Source organism: Scleropages formosus, chromosome 24 (assembly GCF_900964775.1).
Source record: "Scleropages formosus chromosome 24, fSclFor1.1, whole genome shotgun sequence".
NCBI classification, from domain to species: Eukaryota; Metazoa; Chordata; class Actinopteri; order Osteoglossiformes; family Osteoglossidae; genus Scleropages; species Scleropages formosus.
In genome coordinates, this window is record NC_041829.1 from 20005239 (window position 1) to 20023526 (window position 18288).

Here is an 18288-nt window from a genome sequence, read left to right on the forward strand (position 1 = left end):
TGTGTTCATTGTGTTTTGCATTATGATTTCAAAGACATTCAGCAGTGTTGAACAAACCAGCTATAGAGGGAACCCTTGTAGTATGGTACAAAAACGACTGCATGAAATGCTGTGATTTACTGCTCTGCTGCTCATCATTGAAATGTGTGAAGGAAGCTGAGTAATCAGTTTCCAGTGTGACACGTTTTGAGAAGTTTTTTTTTTTTTTTTTTTTTTTTTTTTTGTGAGAATATTTTCTTAGAATAATTTTACATCAGTGAAAGGTGAGGTTTTGCTCTTAATCTGAATGCAAGATCAAGTTAATGAACAATGAAAACATTTTTATAGTCTTTTTGATCACTGCAGTACAGAATGGACAACAGATTTGCTTTTTTTTTTTTTTTTGGTGATGAGAGGTAGGTTGCCATTGCACATATTGGCAGGCCCATTACTGTGGAATTGAGTTTTTCCTCATTGTCATGTTTTAGCCAGTTTGGTAGTGCTAAAGGACACCAACTTGTCACCTGAAGGTTGCAGATTTAAGTCTCACGAGATTCTCTACTGTAGTACTCAAGCACAATGGGCATAACTTGAAATGTGAAGGCAGCAGGCAGCATTGGAGCTGCTGTCTTCCACTGGAATCCCACCTCCTGCTGCAGGACCCTTGATCATAGTACATCACCCTGAAATTCTCCATTTACAGTATAGTTATCCTGCTGTAAATAGATAAATCACTAAGTAGTTTTAATGTTGTCAACAAGTCACTTTGAAGACAGCCATAAGCTAAATAGATCATTGTAAATTCAGATGCACTCAACATAAAATTTGTGAGCCGCTTGTAGAACTATAATGTAAAAAATTTCTCTTAAACGGTTAAATTGTTAAAAAGATACAGCTGTGTTTCCCACTGGCAGTAAGTTGACATTGCTGCCAGTAGGGGGCAGTTGGACACCATTTGATAATAAAGTACCTTAGTCTCTACCTGTAAAAACACCTTCAGTTATAGAAAGCAGAGTAACGCTCCCCCACTGAAAAAATGTATTTTATTCTTTGAAAGACTACCTGCTCCAATGTGTAATGTAGATTTTTTTTCATTTGCTCAAAGCCAACATCTCATTCACAGCTATTCAATATTTTTTGAGAAATTGATTATTTCTGCAACGGGGGGTGCGGTGGCGCAGTGGGTTGGACCGGGCCCTGCTCTCCAGTGGGTCTGGGGTTCGAGTACCACTTGGGGTGCCTTGCGACGGACCGGCATCCCGTCCTGGGTGTGTCCCCTCCCCCTCCGGCCTTACGCCCTGTTATTGCCGGGTAGGCTCCGGTTCCCCGCGACCCCGTCTGGGACAAGCGGTTCTGAAAGTGTGTGTGTGTGTGTGTGTGTGTGTGTGTGTGTGATTATTTCTGCATTAAGGGCACATAAATTAAATGTGGTCTTTTTATTTCATGTGATTCTTAGTTGTAGCTGCAAATAGGTATGTTATTAGTAACAAGTTGGTACACCAGCTGTGGCCAAAGTGTAGTAAAGTGTATAGAGACTTTAGTGGTTTGCAGTCATCTATGATAGTCCATGGTTTTCAGCCGGGGTTGTTTTTGCCACGTGGCCCATGTCTGAGAGCAGCACTGAAAGGGATGCGTGTCGTTTTTCAGTACAGATCCCTCTTACGCCACGCCTGCTTATTGACACATCGCTTCCTCTTGACTTGGATGGTACCCGATGAAGTAAACCACAAGAGGCCTTCGTGCTCCTGAACTACCGAAAATGTGGACGCTGCAGCAAAAGACACACAGCAGGTAAACGAGCCTATTGACATAAAATGACACCGCTTGTAACGAAACGTGTGTCTGTGCTGTGCATCATCTTGTACTGGGATGGAGTGGGTCAGAGAGCGTTATCCTGACTGAATCCATGCAACCCAGTGTTTCCAGTGATTAAAACCATAAAGCTACATGGAGCGGGAGTATTTTCAGCATCTACCAGTTGTGGTCAGACCACTTTAATGTCCAAGAGCGGCGAATGAGCCCCCGGGACACAGCAGGCCTGGACAGGGGAAGTGCTCACGTTCAGCCCTAAAGCGGCTCGTGCTATAAATCTCTGAAAGCCTTTGCCTCCCTTCTCAGGTCTCTGTCAGGCTGCCTTGCAGGAGGCCACCGTCTTGTCCAGGGGCTGTTTGTTTACGTCAACACTGATTGTTGCCACAAATTCCCGCCACTGGGATCTGACCCACACTCCCCCCAACACGACTTTGATGACCTGGAACTGGACAAGGGCGATGTCTGTACGACACCGCCATGGGTGGACCACATGCTCCGCTGTGCATCCCCACGTCTGCGTGCACACACACACGTGCTCTACCCCATAGCCACATGTGACATGAATTGCTCTTGTCAGATTGGCTGGCTTTCCATGTCTGCTGGTTTCCCCTCGTGGGGTCCGTTTTTTCGCTCATCCTTTATTATCAAAGCTTTTCAGTGGCATCGTCCCTCCTGCTATTGGCTCCATTCCATTTACAGCAAAGTCATGTTTCGGGTTTCAGTGAAAAAAAATCTGCTTTTCAAAGAAAGACAACACCAGGTTAGTCTTTGCATTTCGACACGTGGCCGTGATCATGGATGAGGTGTGTCATTTATTCCCAGAAGAAGGCTAATTGTAATTTCTCAAGCACCTTTACTGAATATAGTGGTCAGTGTAATAATCTGTGGCTTTATACCCTAATTTCACCCTTTGCATAACACCATGGTGATTATATTCCATTTACAGCATCCAGTGATCATATTAACTACCAATTTTCTGCAGCACTGAGGTCAGCCTAAAGGGTAAAGTTCATTGATGTGTGTGACGTGTTGCTGCTACTCCTGTGCTGTTACACAGTAGGGATGTACAGTATTAGTTATGCGCAGATATATTACAACTGGATTGGTCTGTTAATTCAGTGAAAAATGTGTTAATTACTGTTACGTTTGGAAGATTTTCAAACTAATGTAAACTAAAGCTGGCTGGGATGTTTCTAAGGGATATCTGCATTTTCCCAAATGATGATTCAGTCCTTTCCAGCAATATGTTGGAACATCTACAATTAATTTAGATGCCTACATATAACCAGAATTGATTAATGTTTTTTTTTTTCTCGTAAATTAATTGCTTGCCTGTCTGCTTTTCAGATTTGACTGTCAGCGCACATATCCCCAAAAATGCTTTAAGGGCTGATCCAAATTGTGTATTTTGCATTTCAAAGTCACCTGCATGCCTTTTCACATTTATTTTATTCCGTTTTGACAAGGCCTGATTAAAACCCGATCACTGTGGCATGACAGCCTGACCTTGGAGGTGTGATGTGCAGCCGTCACAGGTACAAAGAAGAGAGTCTTACATAAGTGGCTCACTTTGCTCACATCTCCTGCTTTCCCATCTGGGCTGGAGTGTAAAGAGCTCTTCCTCAGCTCACTGACACACTGTCAGATGTGCTCAATCCTAAAAAAAAAAAAAAAAAAAAAAACATTTTTTTTCCTATGAAAGGCAACAGGAGAAATGTACTCTCCCAAAGATTCTGTGGGGCAGCAGCCTGTATAAGCTATAGGTTACTGGTTCAAGCCCCGTCCCCTGATACAGTGGTAGGACCCTTGAACAAAGTACGTACTCGGAAATACCCAGCTCCATATATGAAGTAAATGGTATAAGTTGCTTTGACTAAAAGTACTGGCTCAGCAATGAATTAATAATAACATCACTGCGAGGAGCAGACAGATCTTGCTGTCGTTTTCTCCTGGTGATGTTGATGCTGGAGAGATTACTTCCGGCTGGATGTTACGGTGGGTGGGAGGGTGCTGGTGCTGCTCACATTGTCCCAGTGTTGCAATGATCATTACTGTAATAGCGATACATTGGAATCTCACAGCAGTCTGCAGCTAAATGAATTTCTGATCTTTCTTTTCATTACTATTCACCTGAGAGGGGAATAACTACACACACGCAGACTGACATGCTGAACGTAAGTGTTTGGTCACCTGACTCACCTGCTCTGGAGCCAGAGGAGGCCACTAGGCATATTAGCATCCCTCAGGTAACATGCATATATAGACAGTCATCCTACGGTTCAGTCGTATGGAGCAGTCTGTAAATTTACATACGGTGCTGCTTGAAAGTATGTGAACTCTATTGAAATGGTCTTTGTTCTTGTACAGAATATTAAAATAAATTGATAAAATCTCAGTCTTCGATCTTAAACTTATAAAGTGAATAAATGACTATGATTTACACACCTGATTCTACTCACTTCCGTGGTTCAGCTTGGGCTTCACTCATTTGTACACTTGAACTACTTGTGTGTTTCTACTACACACAGAATTTCCTCGAAAGCAACACATGGAATTGGTCGTTACACAAATATTGTGTCACACGAGAAACACTCACTGTCATTAAATAGCATGTCATAGTAAAACTAAAGGACACAAAAGGCTTCACACTCGTTCAAACATCTGTTCAGCAAGGATGGCAGATGCTACAGAATATCAAACCTCATCGAACATCGAAGTTAAACTGCAGGTACGTGTTCTATTTCTCAGGGTGTGCAAGCATGGAATCCAAGCTTATTAATTTACATTTTGTACAAATTTCACATGTCCTTTGTATGTGCAGTACTTGTATGTGCAGTACTGTGTTTGTACTCGGTACTTTGTTCTCCTCTAGACTCTGTTCTCCCCATCCCGCTATTCCACATGTGCTTGATTCCTCCACTTTCTCCTGCCCAGCACTTAAAAGAGGTAAAGCACCTGTTGTGCCTTAGCATCTCACAGAATTTCAGCTTGATGTTTATAAACATGATTTCATTAAAAGGTTGATGAAAGAATCGTTTGATTTTCAATTTCTCTGCTGTAAAAAAGAAATATTAACAAATTTGTTTGTCTACTCGCTTGCAGGACCCTGGATGAAGGTACTGATCCTGTAGTCATGTAGTGCCCCAGTTAAAAAAAAAAAAAAAAAAAAAAAAGTTGTGTCAATGGGTAAAATCACTGCACGGTCCTTAACGTTGTACTTTGTTTCGGAGAAGATTGTTAGCTAAAGGAACAAACAACCCAAACATCTACTGTCTTTGTGTCACTGTAACATTTGAAAGTTACAGCCAAGAGGCTGAAACCACTGGTGTGCTGCTGAGAGCTCATGTCGTGAGTCGTATTCCACCATTTTCACTATTATTGCACGTCATTTTCACCTAGAAGCCGTGTTGTGTAGTAGAAAGGACCAGGAAGCTGCTCAGTGGGCTCTGAGGTACAGAGAAGCCTGGGGGGGTGGTGGCAGCACAATGACCGATCGATTCCTTCATCCAAAGACCAGAACCAACAGAAAGAGTGCCAAGGGCCTTCTTCACGTTTCCTGAGGTGTGCTGGTCAGTGTTGCAGGTGTCCACAAAGGAAGGTTGCTGGAGACAGAGGTGGTGAAACATACATGGAACGGGACCATCACAGTGAGTGTGTTTCTTTATTCCTAGCTGGAAGACAGGGGCAAATGCACAGGAACCGGTCAAGTGGAAGTGCCTGGATGCAGAACCTGATGAATGGTGAACGGCGGTCTGCATTGTGGCTCGCTCTCCAGGCGTTTCCTAACGTGGGTTTGCAGGAGGCCTCCTTGCGTCCCTACGCTTCTGCTGGCCTTTACATCAAAACTTCAAAAGGTCATGTTTGGTTGCCATGACTCGAAGCCCTCATAACCTTTCCAGACACACAAAGGTAATGTAAAAACTAAGGACTCAGTGATGAATGTTTCATGAAATCCCATAAAACTGAAGCAATGGATGCTGAGGCCTGAGTTCTCATGAAGTTTGTATGTTTTGTGATTCATGCCAAGGTGGTTTTGACCCAGTGTCTCCAACAAATGAGGAGTTAATTTACATCAACTGTTTTTGTACCTTCTAACATCGGCTGAAACGTTAATTTTCATACTCGTTCAGTCACTCATGCACTCATCTTCCATAACCGCTTGTCCCGGTCAGGGTCGCGGTGGTCCGGAGCCTATCCCCGAATCAGCAGGCGCAGGGCTGAGGGGGTAAAGTCTGAATGGAATGCCAGTCCATCACAATGTATTTATTTTTTATAGACAAATAAATTAATGACAGACACAAGCATAATACTTTCACAGAAGTAAGTTTACAAATATTATACTTAAATAAGGGTGAAGTATATAGATTGTTTTAATGAAGTTAAGGGGAAACTCATAATTCAAGTATTGTACATTTCCCACTGATCAGTTTTTACAGTGTTCTTTAGTTTAATACATTTATAAATATATTGAGCAGTTAAAATGTAAGTATTTAGCTCTTCCGTCAATGGTACAAAAATTATTACCTTACTGGAAATAGGTGCCTATGGGGTATACAGTCCTGTCAAGGATGTTCCAGGATCATAAATCATATGGAATATATTCTTTAAAGTGGGTGCTTTGGTGCAAAATGTAATATTTGTATTTGAACATTGAATAAATACAAAAATGAAGACATCATCATAATTATGTAAACAGTCGTCTTTTAAGCGCTACGGTGCAATCAGGGTAACTTCAGCACATTAAAGACGAAACACTGCTTTGTGCAACATAGTGCAACTGAGTAGATATAATTTCCGGTAATCTGCAGTGTACATTTGCAACTGGATTTGCATGGAATGTACTTCCATGCTTTATGAAGATTCATTTAATGTAATCCTTTCCGAGGTGTAGATAACATCACCTGAGAATGGAGGTTGTCGGCCTCCGCTTTAGGCGGGGGGAGAAGGAGTGTGTTGTGCTGTCACTGCGATCTCACTGCAATTGTACACATTGCCGTTAACGTGCAGCTCTATGTTCATCTTTTTTAGTGGGAGGTATATATGTCAGTGTAGCCCTTGTACGTATATAAGACTCTTTGATTTGTCCTGATTTTGTACTGCAAGTGGTATTTTAGTTTGCTTTGCTGCATGGTAAAAGGTGACCTTATTACATCATGCAAATGAGTGGTTCAGTGACCTGCTCAATATGCAAATACAACATCCAAGAAGCCATTGAAATGATGCTGCATGTGCCTCCAGTAGAAGTGCCAAACTCCACCGTGTATTTTATCATTTATTACTTATATATTGTCCAAGCAAAATGAAATGAGACACAGAGTCTTACTGGAGAATCTAGGTTTTTCTCCTCTACAGTAAAGTATTACATTTTCCACACTGAAGCAGCAGAAGTAGTGGTAATGGCCTATATTTAGGAACGTAAATAGATAATAGAATAGTTTCTTTTTTTCCTCCGTTTGCAATATTTGTTTGAGTTCTGGGGTTATTCAGAGCAAAAGAAGAGTTATTGTGTAAATTTGCCTGTGGGAAGAGTCAGATGTGGAAAGCTGCCCGAACATCTTTTAGATCTAACAAAAGGGTCTATAATGGGTGAAAAAATACACTTTACTGGTCCATTAAAGGATCTGAGCACCTTTTTGTGTCTCACATGCTCCTTCCACTAGGCAGTGTGAGTATAAATTCAGGTCTTTGGTACCGGCAAGATGTTTTAGTTTGCACAGAATGCTAAATATGTAATTTTGACATGTCGAAATGATTTCTTCTAAAACTGATTTGTCGCTGACTGTGAGATACATTAGGTTGGATTTATACAAAAGGCGGGATAATAATGCGCTGTTGAGTTGTTTTCTTCTACTAAATGTACATGCAATACAGAAGGGAATGGAGGGGGGGGGGACAGGCAAGACCACATGCATTTACTCCCAAAATGCAGGTAAAAGAGGCATTTAATGAACGACTCCTATTGTTCTCCTCGTATTCAGATGGAAGTTGAGCCGGTGCATTGCCAACAGTCTACTAAGCAGTGTCAGAAATGATGTACTCATGTTAAGCACTACTGAAAGGTTCACTTTTGAAGACTGCGACTCTTTTTATTATCGCAGAGCAGCCTGTTTGACTTGAGCTGTTTTTATTTTTAGAAGCACTGAGTGGGAGTGGAGATTGTGGGTGGCTGAACGCACCGAGGTGGGGTGAACTAAGCAACTGCACCGGAGACCACGCTCACATGAAGGGGTAAAAACACAGTCGATAACAGAACAGTAAAAACGTACAGAAAAAAAGACCAGAATCATTTTGTGTATCTGGTGGAAATTAAAAACTGCTGTAAATGACTGAGTTTGCAGTTATAATCACAAATACATATTATGATGGGAAATGGTTTTGTAGCATTGTCACAGTAACTTGCGGCCTCCTTCACATGGCCATCAAAATGACCCCCCCCCGCCCCCGCCGCCCATTATAGCTGAATATGAAAAATTGCTCATTCACAAGGATGGGCTTATGGAGACACATCCTTGTGTGATTTATCGTGCATATGTGTTCTGTGCACTTTCCTGCGAGCTGTGCTTCATTAAAGTTTTGGCTTCGAAAGAGTCCTGATCCGGGATTGTAATAAACGCGGGTGATCTGTACTGTAGTATTTTTCCATGGCCTCTAGGTTTGGTGAAATGCACGCGCTGCTCTTTTGCCACTCGCAGTGGGCGTGTCCTCGGTGCCACGGGCAACCAGTAATAAAAGAGCTTCTCAAAGGGGGCGGGACTAAGTGTTAAAGAGACATCCCGTTGAATGAAAAAGTGATGAGTGAAAAAGTATTAATCAATAAGTATTAATAAATTCGGAAAGACAGCTTACATTATGAACTTTTAATTAAAGGCATGCTGCAACTTATACAAAACCGCCTCGCTCTGAATACGATAAAGCGATATCGCCCATCATGCCATGCTGTTTCGTATCATCCATCCATGCACACAACCAACGCAAAATAATATGCTGCAGAAAGCGGACACACTAGTCTAACAAAACACCCATGTTGGGAAATACTCTTTACAGTATCATGCATAAACATAACCAGTGTCCATTATCCGCGAGCTAACGTATCGCCACAAAACAGCGCGCAGCATCCGCACATCGCAGGCTCGCGGCGAAAATCGCCTTTCCAGCGTGACTAGGAGGAGCTCCACGCGCCCGCCGACCAGGTGTGTCAGCCGGAAGCCCCGCCCTCTTCACCTTACATGGCTATTACACCGGCGCTTGATTGACAGGCGGCAGCAGCTGCTCGGCTGCCGAGACATGGCGGAGCCTGGCGTTCTGTGAGGGAAGCTCCCTCCGAGTTTCGCTACTTTGTCGCTGTTCGGCGGGCCAAGCGAGGGCGGAATAGGAAGGGCGAAGGGACGGGGCGAGCGCGGCCGGGGCTGCCCGAAATGGACGCGGCTGAGAAAACGGGCAAAGTGTAGGAGTTTTTTTTTTTTTTTTTTTTTTTTTTTTTTTTGAGGGGGGGAGAAGCTGGAGAGAGAGGGGAGAAATGCTCTGCTGTTTCTTAGTGCAGTCAACAGCCTTGGGCAACAAATATGGCTACTACTTGTGTCTCTCCCAATTTGTGATGGAAAGCTGCTCAACTCTGCCATTCTCGGCAATGGCCGCGGTGCCCGAGTAAGTTGCGCTTCGCAAGCTCTTTCGGTCGTTGTTTTTTCTTTTTTGTTTTGCTTTTTTTCTCCTCCTCCCCCCCCCTCTGTCTCGTTGCTTTGTTTTTCGGCGAATCCGCGGCCGAGGGAGCAGCGAAGCAGGCCAACATGGATCCCAAGCACAGAGAGTTGTTGGAGCAGAGCCACCAGAACTTGTTGGAGTCCATTACGGATGCGGACCGGCTCGCGGAGGAGCTCGGCAGGTCGGGCGCGCTGAGCGCGCTGGAGAGGCGCGAGCTCGAGAGCAACTGCTCGAGCAACTCGGACAAGGTGGAGCTCCTCCTCAAGATGCTGCTGAGCAAGGAGAAGGACCACTTCCAGGAGCTGCGCGTGGCGCTCGAGAAGACGCACCCGCACCTGAGTTCCGCCCTCCTCGTGAACGGCGCGGGGCCCGTGGACCACTCCTCCGGTAGGACTCTCTCTCTCTCTGTGTGTGTGTGTGTGTGTGTTGTTGGCTCGCGACGCCCCGAACCGAGGACCAACACGCCCCTCCTTCCATCTCGCCATCAGATGCTTTTCCAGAACGTGCAGTCCTCTAGCCAGGAGTCCCCAACATGAACATGTGTGTAAGACCCGGTTGGGGTGGTACAAGTGGTAAAAAATAATGGTGATCTTGGGTATTCCCCGTATCAAGGACGCGACCGCCGGTCGTTCCTCATTTGTGAGTCAGCATTTCGCCTTTAGGAGCGATTCGGACCCTTCCTGGTGACGTCACGCAAACGGAGGGGACGTCATTTTCCCCGAACGCCCGCAAGTGTGACGTCAGGTGAGGGTTCGAGTGCCCAGTGGCTCTGATGATTCAAACCATAGGCTGCTACACCCTTCCCAGGTGTGTGTGTGCGTGCTGGGAGAATGGACTAATGCATCGCCACAATCTATTATAATTAGTATCACTGATCTTTATTTAGCTCCTGTCCAAGGCAACTGCTGGCAAGAGTGGTCAACTTTACAGTGACTTACTCCTTTTAGTCTTTGTTTAACTCAAGCGCTGCCCAGTCGACGTCGACTCTTGCGGACAGCGTGTATTGAGCTCCTCCGGAATGTTCCGTCCTCAGCGTTGAAGGTGCTGCGTCTGGTTGTCCCCGTGGTTGACCGTCCACCTGGATCCTGGACGTCCCTTCGTTTCGCCGTAACTTCTCCAGGCGTCGCTGCGGTTTTCTCCCGATGAGGTCATCGCCGTTTGGACACAGTCTCCGCATTTGTGCTCTCGACAAAATTGCCGGCCGGGCTCGATCGAAATCCTCCGTGGCGTTCCTGGCTGGTTGTGGTATCTTTGTCTTCTCCGTTGCCGCGGTTGCAAGGGCTGTTTTTGCTGCCGCTTTTCGCAACTCTCGCATCCGTACGGTGGCGTTGAAAATTTGCTTCGCAAATGGTCGCCTTTCTTCTCGGTGGCCACATGGACGCATTTGAGGACCTTCGTGCGGATCTTTCACCGCAGCTCTGCTGGTCTTGAGCGGTCTCCTGCCTGCTTGCTCCTCCGTCGTTGATCATTGGTCTTGAGTCAAAAGTTCCACAATACCGTTCCTCACCAGGAACGCTGCAGTTTGCTGTTTTTCCAGTTTTTCCTCCAGTACCTTAGTTTCTTTGGACCAAAAGGCTCTTGCTGTCTGCAGCGTTACCATGAATTGTGATAGAACTGCAGTGACATACCTGACCGCTGCACTGCCTCCTGCCACACGAAGAAGAGTTTTTACGTTAGAAACTGTTTGCGCTTCGGTGTAGGTGTGCAGCGGTATTGCTCAATACTCTTGGAATTGAGAGGGTTAGATATATGTTAAAATGCATCGTCTTGACGTTGTGTTGATGTGTAAACTTTTTGATGACTGTCCAGAGTAATTTGTAAATTTTGGCCACACCTGTATTGAATGTGAAGCATTGTGAGAATTATTGTTGTGTGTGTGTGTGTGTGTGTGTGTGTGTGTGTGTGTGTGTGTTTTTTTTAAAAAAAGTCCATTTATAATAATTTTAATATTGATAACAGTTCTTGCAGTGCTTGCCTTTTTTAACTTGTGGCTAGCAGTTTACTTTTACCCTGTCATCGTCACAGACTACAAATACCCTTTTGGCAGCTAGTCGGCCTGTTTCAGTTTACATTTAATTTCCCACATGTAAGTTTTTGCCAAGACCGTTTAAAGTAGAAAACAGCAAAGGTGTACATAGTTTTTTTTTTTTTTTTTTTTTTTTTTTTTTTTTAAGGTCTTCGTGAATTAAAAATGGGATCTTAAGCTTCCTCCAGCTCTGTGACAAACTTCGGTGCTTATCGAATCGGAATCGTTCAGTCATCGTCGATATGGCTGACTTAGCAGAAAAACATTGATCAGTTTTGTTTAAAAGCAATCGGTACGAAAAATGTGCAGGAATGTCTGCAGAATACATTAGTCTTTGAAACCCTTGCTTTTAAAGCAATTTTGATGTTTGGATTGGATAAGATATCTTGTGTGTGCGTGTCAGTGTCAGAAATAAGTACTAGTTGCAGCCCTGTGTACATCTAGTAACAAATGAGGGAAAACACTGTAGATATACCAGTGCAGGCAGCTTGGTTGTGTGTTGAAGGGAATGGGCTGTAGGGTTTGGGTGATCTTATTGTTGGGTGTGTCGCTCAACGTGGAACAGGGTCTTTGGATGGAGACCGGCGCTTGCGTCGATGCAGCCACAGGTGCTCCGCAAGTATTACGTATCTTTACCGCATTGAGGTTGCTGTGTCTATTTGTTTCCGAGTAAAAGCAGGCTTTGTAGTAAAGTAAATGGGCATCAAGCGCTGTGGGGTTGGGTGTCGCTGCTGTTAACAAGCAGTCGATGAGCCTCTGATCCAGAGAGCAGTTCTCCATTATCTCGAAAAGGGACAAAATCAATAGCCTCTTAGTGGGGAAATGTTTGTAACGTTTGTCAGTGTCCGCTTGAACCCTCCCGTTGGTTTTGGTTGCGGCGTCCTGGAGGTCGCGGGTTCAGCTGGACGTGTCAGCTGCGGCCCGGAGAGCACTCCGACTGCAGGGGGGCTTCCCCCATCCGCTTCAGGGATGCTTGTAGGAAATGGGGGGGGGGGGGTTCCCTCAACATCTGACAGCTGTGCCATTCCGCACCCGTCCGATTTGGCACACGGGAAGCGACGGGAACGCGTTGGTTTTGGGCGCGAGGCCGACGGCACCCGTCTCTTGTTGAGATGCGCTTAAATCACAGTAAAATTTGTTAGGACCTGTTTTTGGACCCTGTCCTGCAGAAGACCTGCTCATTTCTTGCAGATGTGCCATAAAATCTCTAGAAAGTTCAAGTGTTTCTTTGAAAGGATTTGCTGTAGCCAGTTGTGCTTTTATGGCTCTTATATAAGTTGGTTTCGGTTCCAGATGGAGTCGGTCAAGCGCATTTCCGCCACATCCGTGAGGACTTGTGTGAAGCTCACTACATGTGTGTTGCTGTGCTTTTGGCTGCGCGATGCTCTATTTGTGACCTCAGCTCCGTGAATTACTAAGGGGGATATGAAACGGGGTAACGCTGCGATCCCACGTCAACATTTTGTAGGGGAATCGGCCTGAATTGCATCAGTTCAGTGAAGGCGGTTCGAGTGGGAACCGCAAGGGACGGGTGCTTCAGGTGGTGTGGTGGGTAGCCCCGCTTTACAGTTGAAAAACCCATCGAAATCCCCTGCTCCCACTGCTGTAGCCACGAGCGAGGAATTACCCTGAAGTGAAGCAGTAAAAAATTACCTAGCTTTACAAATGGGTTAGTGTAGATTAACTTCATAAGTCGCTTTGGACAAAAGTGCCACTTAAATGTAAGTAGCATCATAAACGAAAGCAACATTGTGAGTCACCTTGGAGAAAAACTTGATGGATGAATGAATGAATAATAATAATAAAGATGGACAGATGGCACCATGGTAAACACTGAATGGTGGCTACAACCCATTTCGCAGCGTTTGCAAATTGCCAAATTTAAATTGCCTGCAATTGGTTTGCATTTGCCAGCCTTTCCATCCAAAGTCCAGGTGTTCACCTGCATTCACATGCTGCTGTATGCAAATATTTTGATTGGTGTGCCAGGATGAGGGTGTGTTGGGGCACTGAGCACCATCTCTGTTTCGCTGAGGGCTCTGTGTGTGTGTGTGTGTGTGTGTGTGTACGCCAGCTACGTATAAACTGTTTACAGCTGAGCTCCAGCAGGACTCTCGAAGTGCTGCTGTTAATCTGTGTGTTTTATAATTAATCATGCGTCATAAGTGTTGGAGCTGGACTTGGGTCATCCACAGTGACACAGTCCTGCCGGTGCTGGTTTTACCTTTTAATTCATCCACCTGACGGGTTTTATCCCGCAATGCTACGTTCATACACTCAGATACTTGCATTGATTTACCCATTTATGTAGCAGGGTAATTTCACGGTAAGAACATGGGTCTGCGGTGCTGCAGTGTGAGCAGGATTTGAACCAGTGCAAGGCTGTAGCTCTAAGCGCTACGCCACCTGGTTTTGACTTCCTCGGACACGCGACGGACACAGGCGCCACGCTTGGAGGTGTAGTGGCCACGTTTCCGGAAAAGAACGTCATGTGGCATCGCAAGTTTTTCGGTAATGGCTCTGACCACTTTTGAAACGTGTTGGTGACCGCAAGCTTATAATGGTCTGCAGGGGGTGACCGTTGCAGTTGAGCAGCGCCGAGTAGGGTAGGCAGGCTCGCACTCGCTCCTCATTCATAAATGTGCAAGTCTCTGTGGGGGGTGGGTGTGTCTGCAGAAATGTCAAATTGGGAGTAAAGCAGCGGTAGGGTAACCTACTTTCCCAGCCTTTCCCAGCAGCCTTTTGCCACATGGGTGCGAGAGCGGTCCTACGTGGGATCCTCGTTGCACGTTGTGGGTGCTGCGGACTTTGGTCGATCCTCACGCTTGTGTGAAGGGAGTACAAGGGCCACCGTTACCCTGGTGAGGGCCTTCTACATGCACCTGGTGTGTAGTTTCCTGCAGGAGCGAAGGACTGTTTTTTGCGGAGCGCAGTTCCACGGTTGCGTGAAACACGGCCTCCATCCTTAGCTCTGTAAGGATCTCCGCCATTTTAATAAGCCGCCGATATTTGACTGCGGCACTCATCCCGTAAGAATATGGATTACGTTTTAATTCGTCTTGGTTTCCCTCTACGCATGAAAATTTCCCAGCTCTTCTCTCCGCTGACAGGTCGTCACGGTCGTCTGCAGCTCCGGAGCAGCCTGGTGTCTCGTTCCTGTGACAAAGCGTGTCGGCGTGGTGCTCCTATCGATTTCCTTCAGCGAAGGGCCGTCCCTGCGCTGCTTTTTGCTGTTGAAAGTCACGCAAGGTCATTTAGGGTGGACAGGGTGGACTCCACTTTAGACTGCCTGTGCTTCTGTGTCTGCACATGTCCAACATCTATTCCTATTTCTCTGCATGGGACATTTTGGAACAAGCCTTCGTCAAGGGGTCAGCGCTCGTCCATCGAGCGGAAGGGGAGCCTCCCGGTGTGGTGTTCCATGGCTCTGCGGAACTCATCTTCTGAAAAGCGTTCCATCGGTGGAACTGCAGATGGAGAAGTGCATTGTACATTTTGCACTTTCGAATTTAAGCTTTTGCTGCACAAGAAATTTTAATCTCCAGTCTGCCAGCCCATCTACTTCTGTATGATTTGTGGGTTTTTTTATAGGCTAAGAAATAAACAGTCATCGTGTGAAAGAGCTCAAAGGGTCGAGAGCAGGAGTCCTCCTGGAATTCATGACTTGTCTGCTGTAGTGCTGTTTGACCTCAGAAGGTTGTCCACACGTGGTCCATACACTGGTAACGCCGACGATGCTGCTGGGAAGCCGTGTTCTTGTTGTTGTGTACTTGACACCGCCTGGCCTCGGCTGTTTGGTCACATATGGTGAATATAAACGCGTTGCTCCTCACCATCTTCGTTCAACAAGTGCTGACTGGACGGTTTGTGTGGGATAAGCGAACGAGTCCCAGAAGAATCGCCTTCGTAACAAGGGTGACATGGTGGTGCCTCGCAGCTCCTAGGCTGTGCTTTTAGATATAGAGTGAAATTCATTTAGTCTGTGCGGCGTTTGCGTGTTCTCCCTCTCTCCATTGGCGTTTCCTCCCGCAGTCCATAGACATGTTTCGGGTGAATTAGTGACTTAAGTTGCCTTCGGCGTCTGAGTGTGAGAGTGTGTGTAACGGACTGCTGCCGTGCCTCACGCACCGTTCTCCCCGGATAGGTGCCGTACCGCGGTGACCCTGCATTGGACAAGTGGAAGTTGATAACAGGTGGGCGAGATGTTTTGAATCTTTCATAGAGGTGGTTTGTAACAGGCTTTTGCATAAGTCCACCAGGCGAAGGTTACCTTGAAGGCTGCACCAGTCGTAACTGACGCCGGATACGTGAAAGGAAGTGCCGCGGAGACCCCTGCGCTTCACGAGCACTTCCTGGGTGGTCTCGCCCTCCGTGGTGCTCGGCCCCAAGATGCCGAGGAGCCCATCTTTGGCGATCGGTGGGCTGCGTGTCATGCGCTCGGTTGCATCACTGGGATCTGTGGGCCTTAAACAAAACAAACCAAAGTCCTCGCAAGTACCGTAGTTGTGTGCAGTTATGCTGATGTGACTTTCATCACCTGGTGAGAAGGAGCGGCTGCGGTTTCCGACTCTTTTCCGAAGACGCTGCGGTGAAGCGGTGTTCTCCGCACGCTGCGTCCCGTGCCTCGTGTCCGCTCTGGGGCTAATCTGCTGCTTTACAACTTGCTTTCGAAAGAATGCTTTCGACCGCATTTTCTAATTTCTCTTCTCAAGAGCGACTCTCGGCGCCCCTCCCCCATCCCTCGGTTTCCTATGGAAACTATTTAGTCTTTACCGCAGCCATGGCAGCGTGGCTCAGATCGTGTGTGTGTGTGTGTGTGTGTGTGTGCGCGCGCGCGCACATTGAGGGATTTTGGAGTGCGTAATTCTGCCGTACTTTTTAATGCAGTCATCGTCAGGGAGCTTACACTTTTTTTTTTTTTTTTTTTTCATTTGAGTGCCTGCAGGCAATTTTTGTTGTTGTGTGTAGTCCTTTCTGGAGTACTGGGGAGTGAGATGCATTGCTGTGTTACATGGAACTCCAGTGTATTTTTGTGTGTCTGTGTTTATTTTTGGATCGCAGACATCCAGCAAGCTCACGCTGTCGGTGTCCTTCCCAAAATGTATCGAGGCCTGCGGCTCGGTTTCCACGGATGCGACTCGACTCGTATCACCGGCACGTTTCCCGCAGCCATCTGCTCATAGCGCCATAGTGCTGCTGCTCTTATCTTGCTCTTCTCTGGTTGGTTGAGGTGAAAAGCCTTTAAGTTCCCCCCCCTTTTCTTTTTTTACACTTTTACTCGTTTTCTTGTCGTGAAATGATTCAGCAGAGATAATTACTCCCATTCACCTAAACCTTGTCGGAAATGAGCGGCATCCCCTGTGGCGGCGAGGGGGCCGAGCGGGAGGCTGGAGACGGCAGCCTTCCGTCACGGGGAGGGAGGAAGGAGAGATGGTAGCAGCCGGCTTCCACCATCGATTATTTATTTCTTTATTTTTTTGTGTGTGTGCTCCTCTGCACTGCCACTCCTGCCGCAGGCTTAGAGCCATCTTTGAGCGAACCGATGGCAGGGCAGCGGCAAATGGCTCGAACCCTCGCTGCTCATTCCCTTCGCTGCTGGCATGTAGTGATGGTTCTGATGCCCTTTGCTTTGCGGCTGTCGCTGTGGAGGAAATGGGGGGGGGGGGGGGGGGGGGGGGTAGGGTTCTGCTGGATCATTCACACGTCTGTTGCATTTAGAGATGCGCCTCTCGTGCTCCAGTCCCCCCCCTCCCCCGCATGACCTATTTTCACTTCGTTCTGAACCCCTTTCAATCCCTCTCCTGTTTCCCACTACTCTGTTTCACACGTGTGTGTGTGTGTGTGTGTGTGTGTGTGTGTGTGAGAACTTTTTCCTGCTGGTGTGCCAAATGAAGCTTGTGTTCTGTGTTTGCTTTCCGCAACAGTGAATGTTACTTGAATCTCATTTGTATGTTTTTGCTTTCTTCTATTTTCAGTTTTCACATACGTTCTCAATTCATATACGTGTCATGTGTGCATATATGCATTCGCAGCTGTTAAACAGACTACTTTTTTGTTGTTCTTAAGAATGAAAGTGCTCTTAAGCTTTAAGAACATAAACTGAATGTGAATGAGAGACACCTCTTTGTTAAATGTACACCAGAGTTTAGCAGAAAAAAACTGGTTATTTTCCATCTCTGGATGGTGTCACTTTGTGGCGCGGTCATCTGTGAGCCCCCCCCGCACCCAGTTCTGAGAAACGGTGTGTGTAGGCAGATGCCTTGTTCCCAGGAGTGCATGGGGTCGAGAGTGACGAACGCGTGAGCACCACCGCCTTGCTCAGGAGGACCTTGCACCCGGTGCCGGCCTGTAGCCGAGCTCCGATTGTCACCCTGCAACCCAACACCGGTTTGGGCAGGGTGCAGAGAGCCAGTGTGACGTCAGTAGAGTGGCCACTCCACCGCTACTGGGCCAACTGGTTTTGTGGCAGGATGGAGGGAACAACGACGCTTTTGTGTCGGGTCGTCCGTTTCGGGTTTCGCCGTTGGCGGGTGTGCCCTGGACAGGCCTTGGAGACCAAGATGGGGTCAAGGATGTGACGTGGGGCACCCACACGCAGAGGTCTTCCTTTGGACAGCCAGGTGTGCATTAATTGCACCTGCAGGCGGTCCCTCCGTAAGCTCCCCGAATGTAGCCCTTTTGGAGCTCTTTCTGCTTGTGATGTTGCTCCCAAGGAAATGACCTTTTATCTTCCATCACCTACACGCCTCGAGCAACAGAATTTAGAGTCTCCA

The 18288-nt window shown here is 46.6% G+C and overlaps 1 protein-coding gene across 3 annotated transcripts in view; it reads left to right on the forward strand.

The window, feature by feature from the left end:
* The first annotated feature begins 9045 nt into the window (after positions 1 to 9045).
* The window catches only part of dlg5a (discs, large homolog 5a (Drosophila)), a 50818-nt gene continuing 41575 nt past the window's right edge, over positions 9046 to 18288 (forward strand). For all 3 annotated transcript variants that reach the window (XM_018760951.2, XM_018760952.2, XM_018760953.2), the window contains exon 1: positions 9046 to 9876. In XM_018760951.2, coding sequence (XP_018616467.1) covers positions 9576 to 9876 — 301 coding nt within the window. In that variant the 5' untranslated portion in view covers positions 9046 to 9575. The remainder of the gene's footprint in view (positions 9877 to 18288) is intronic.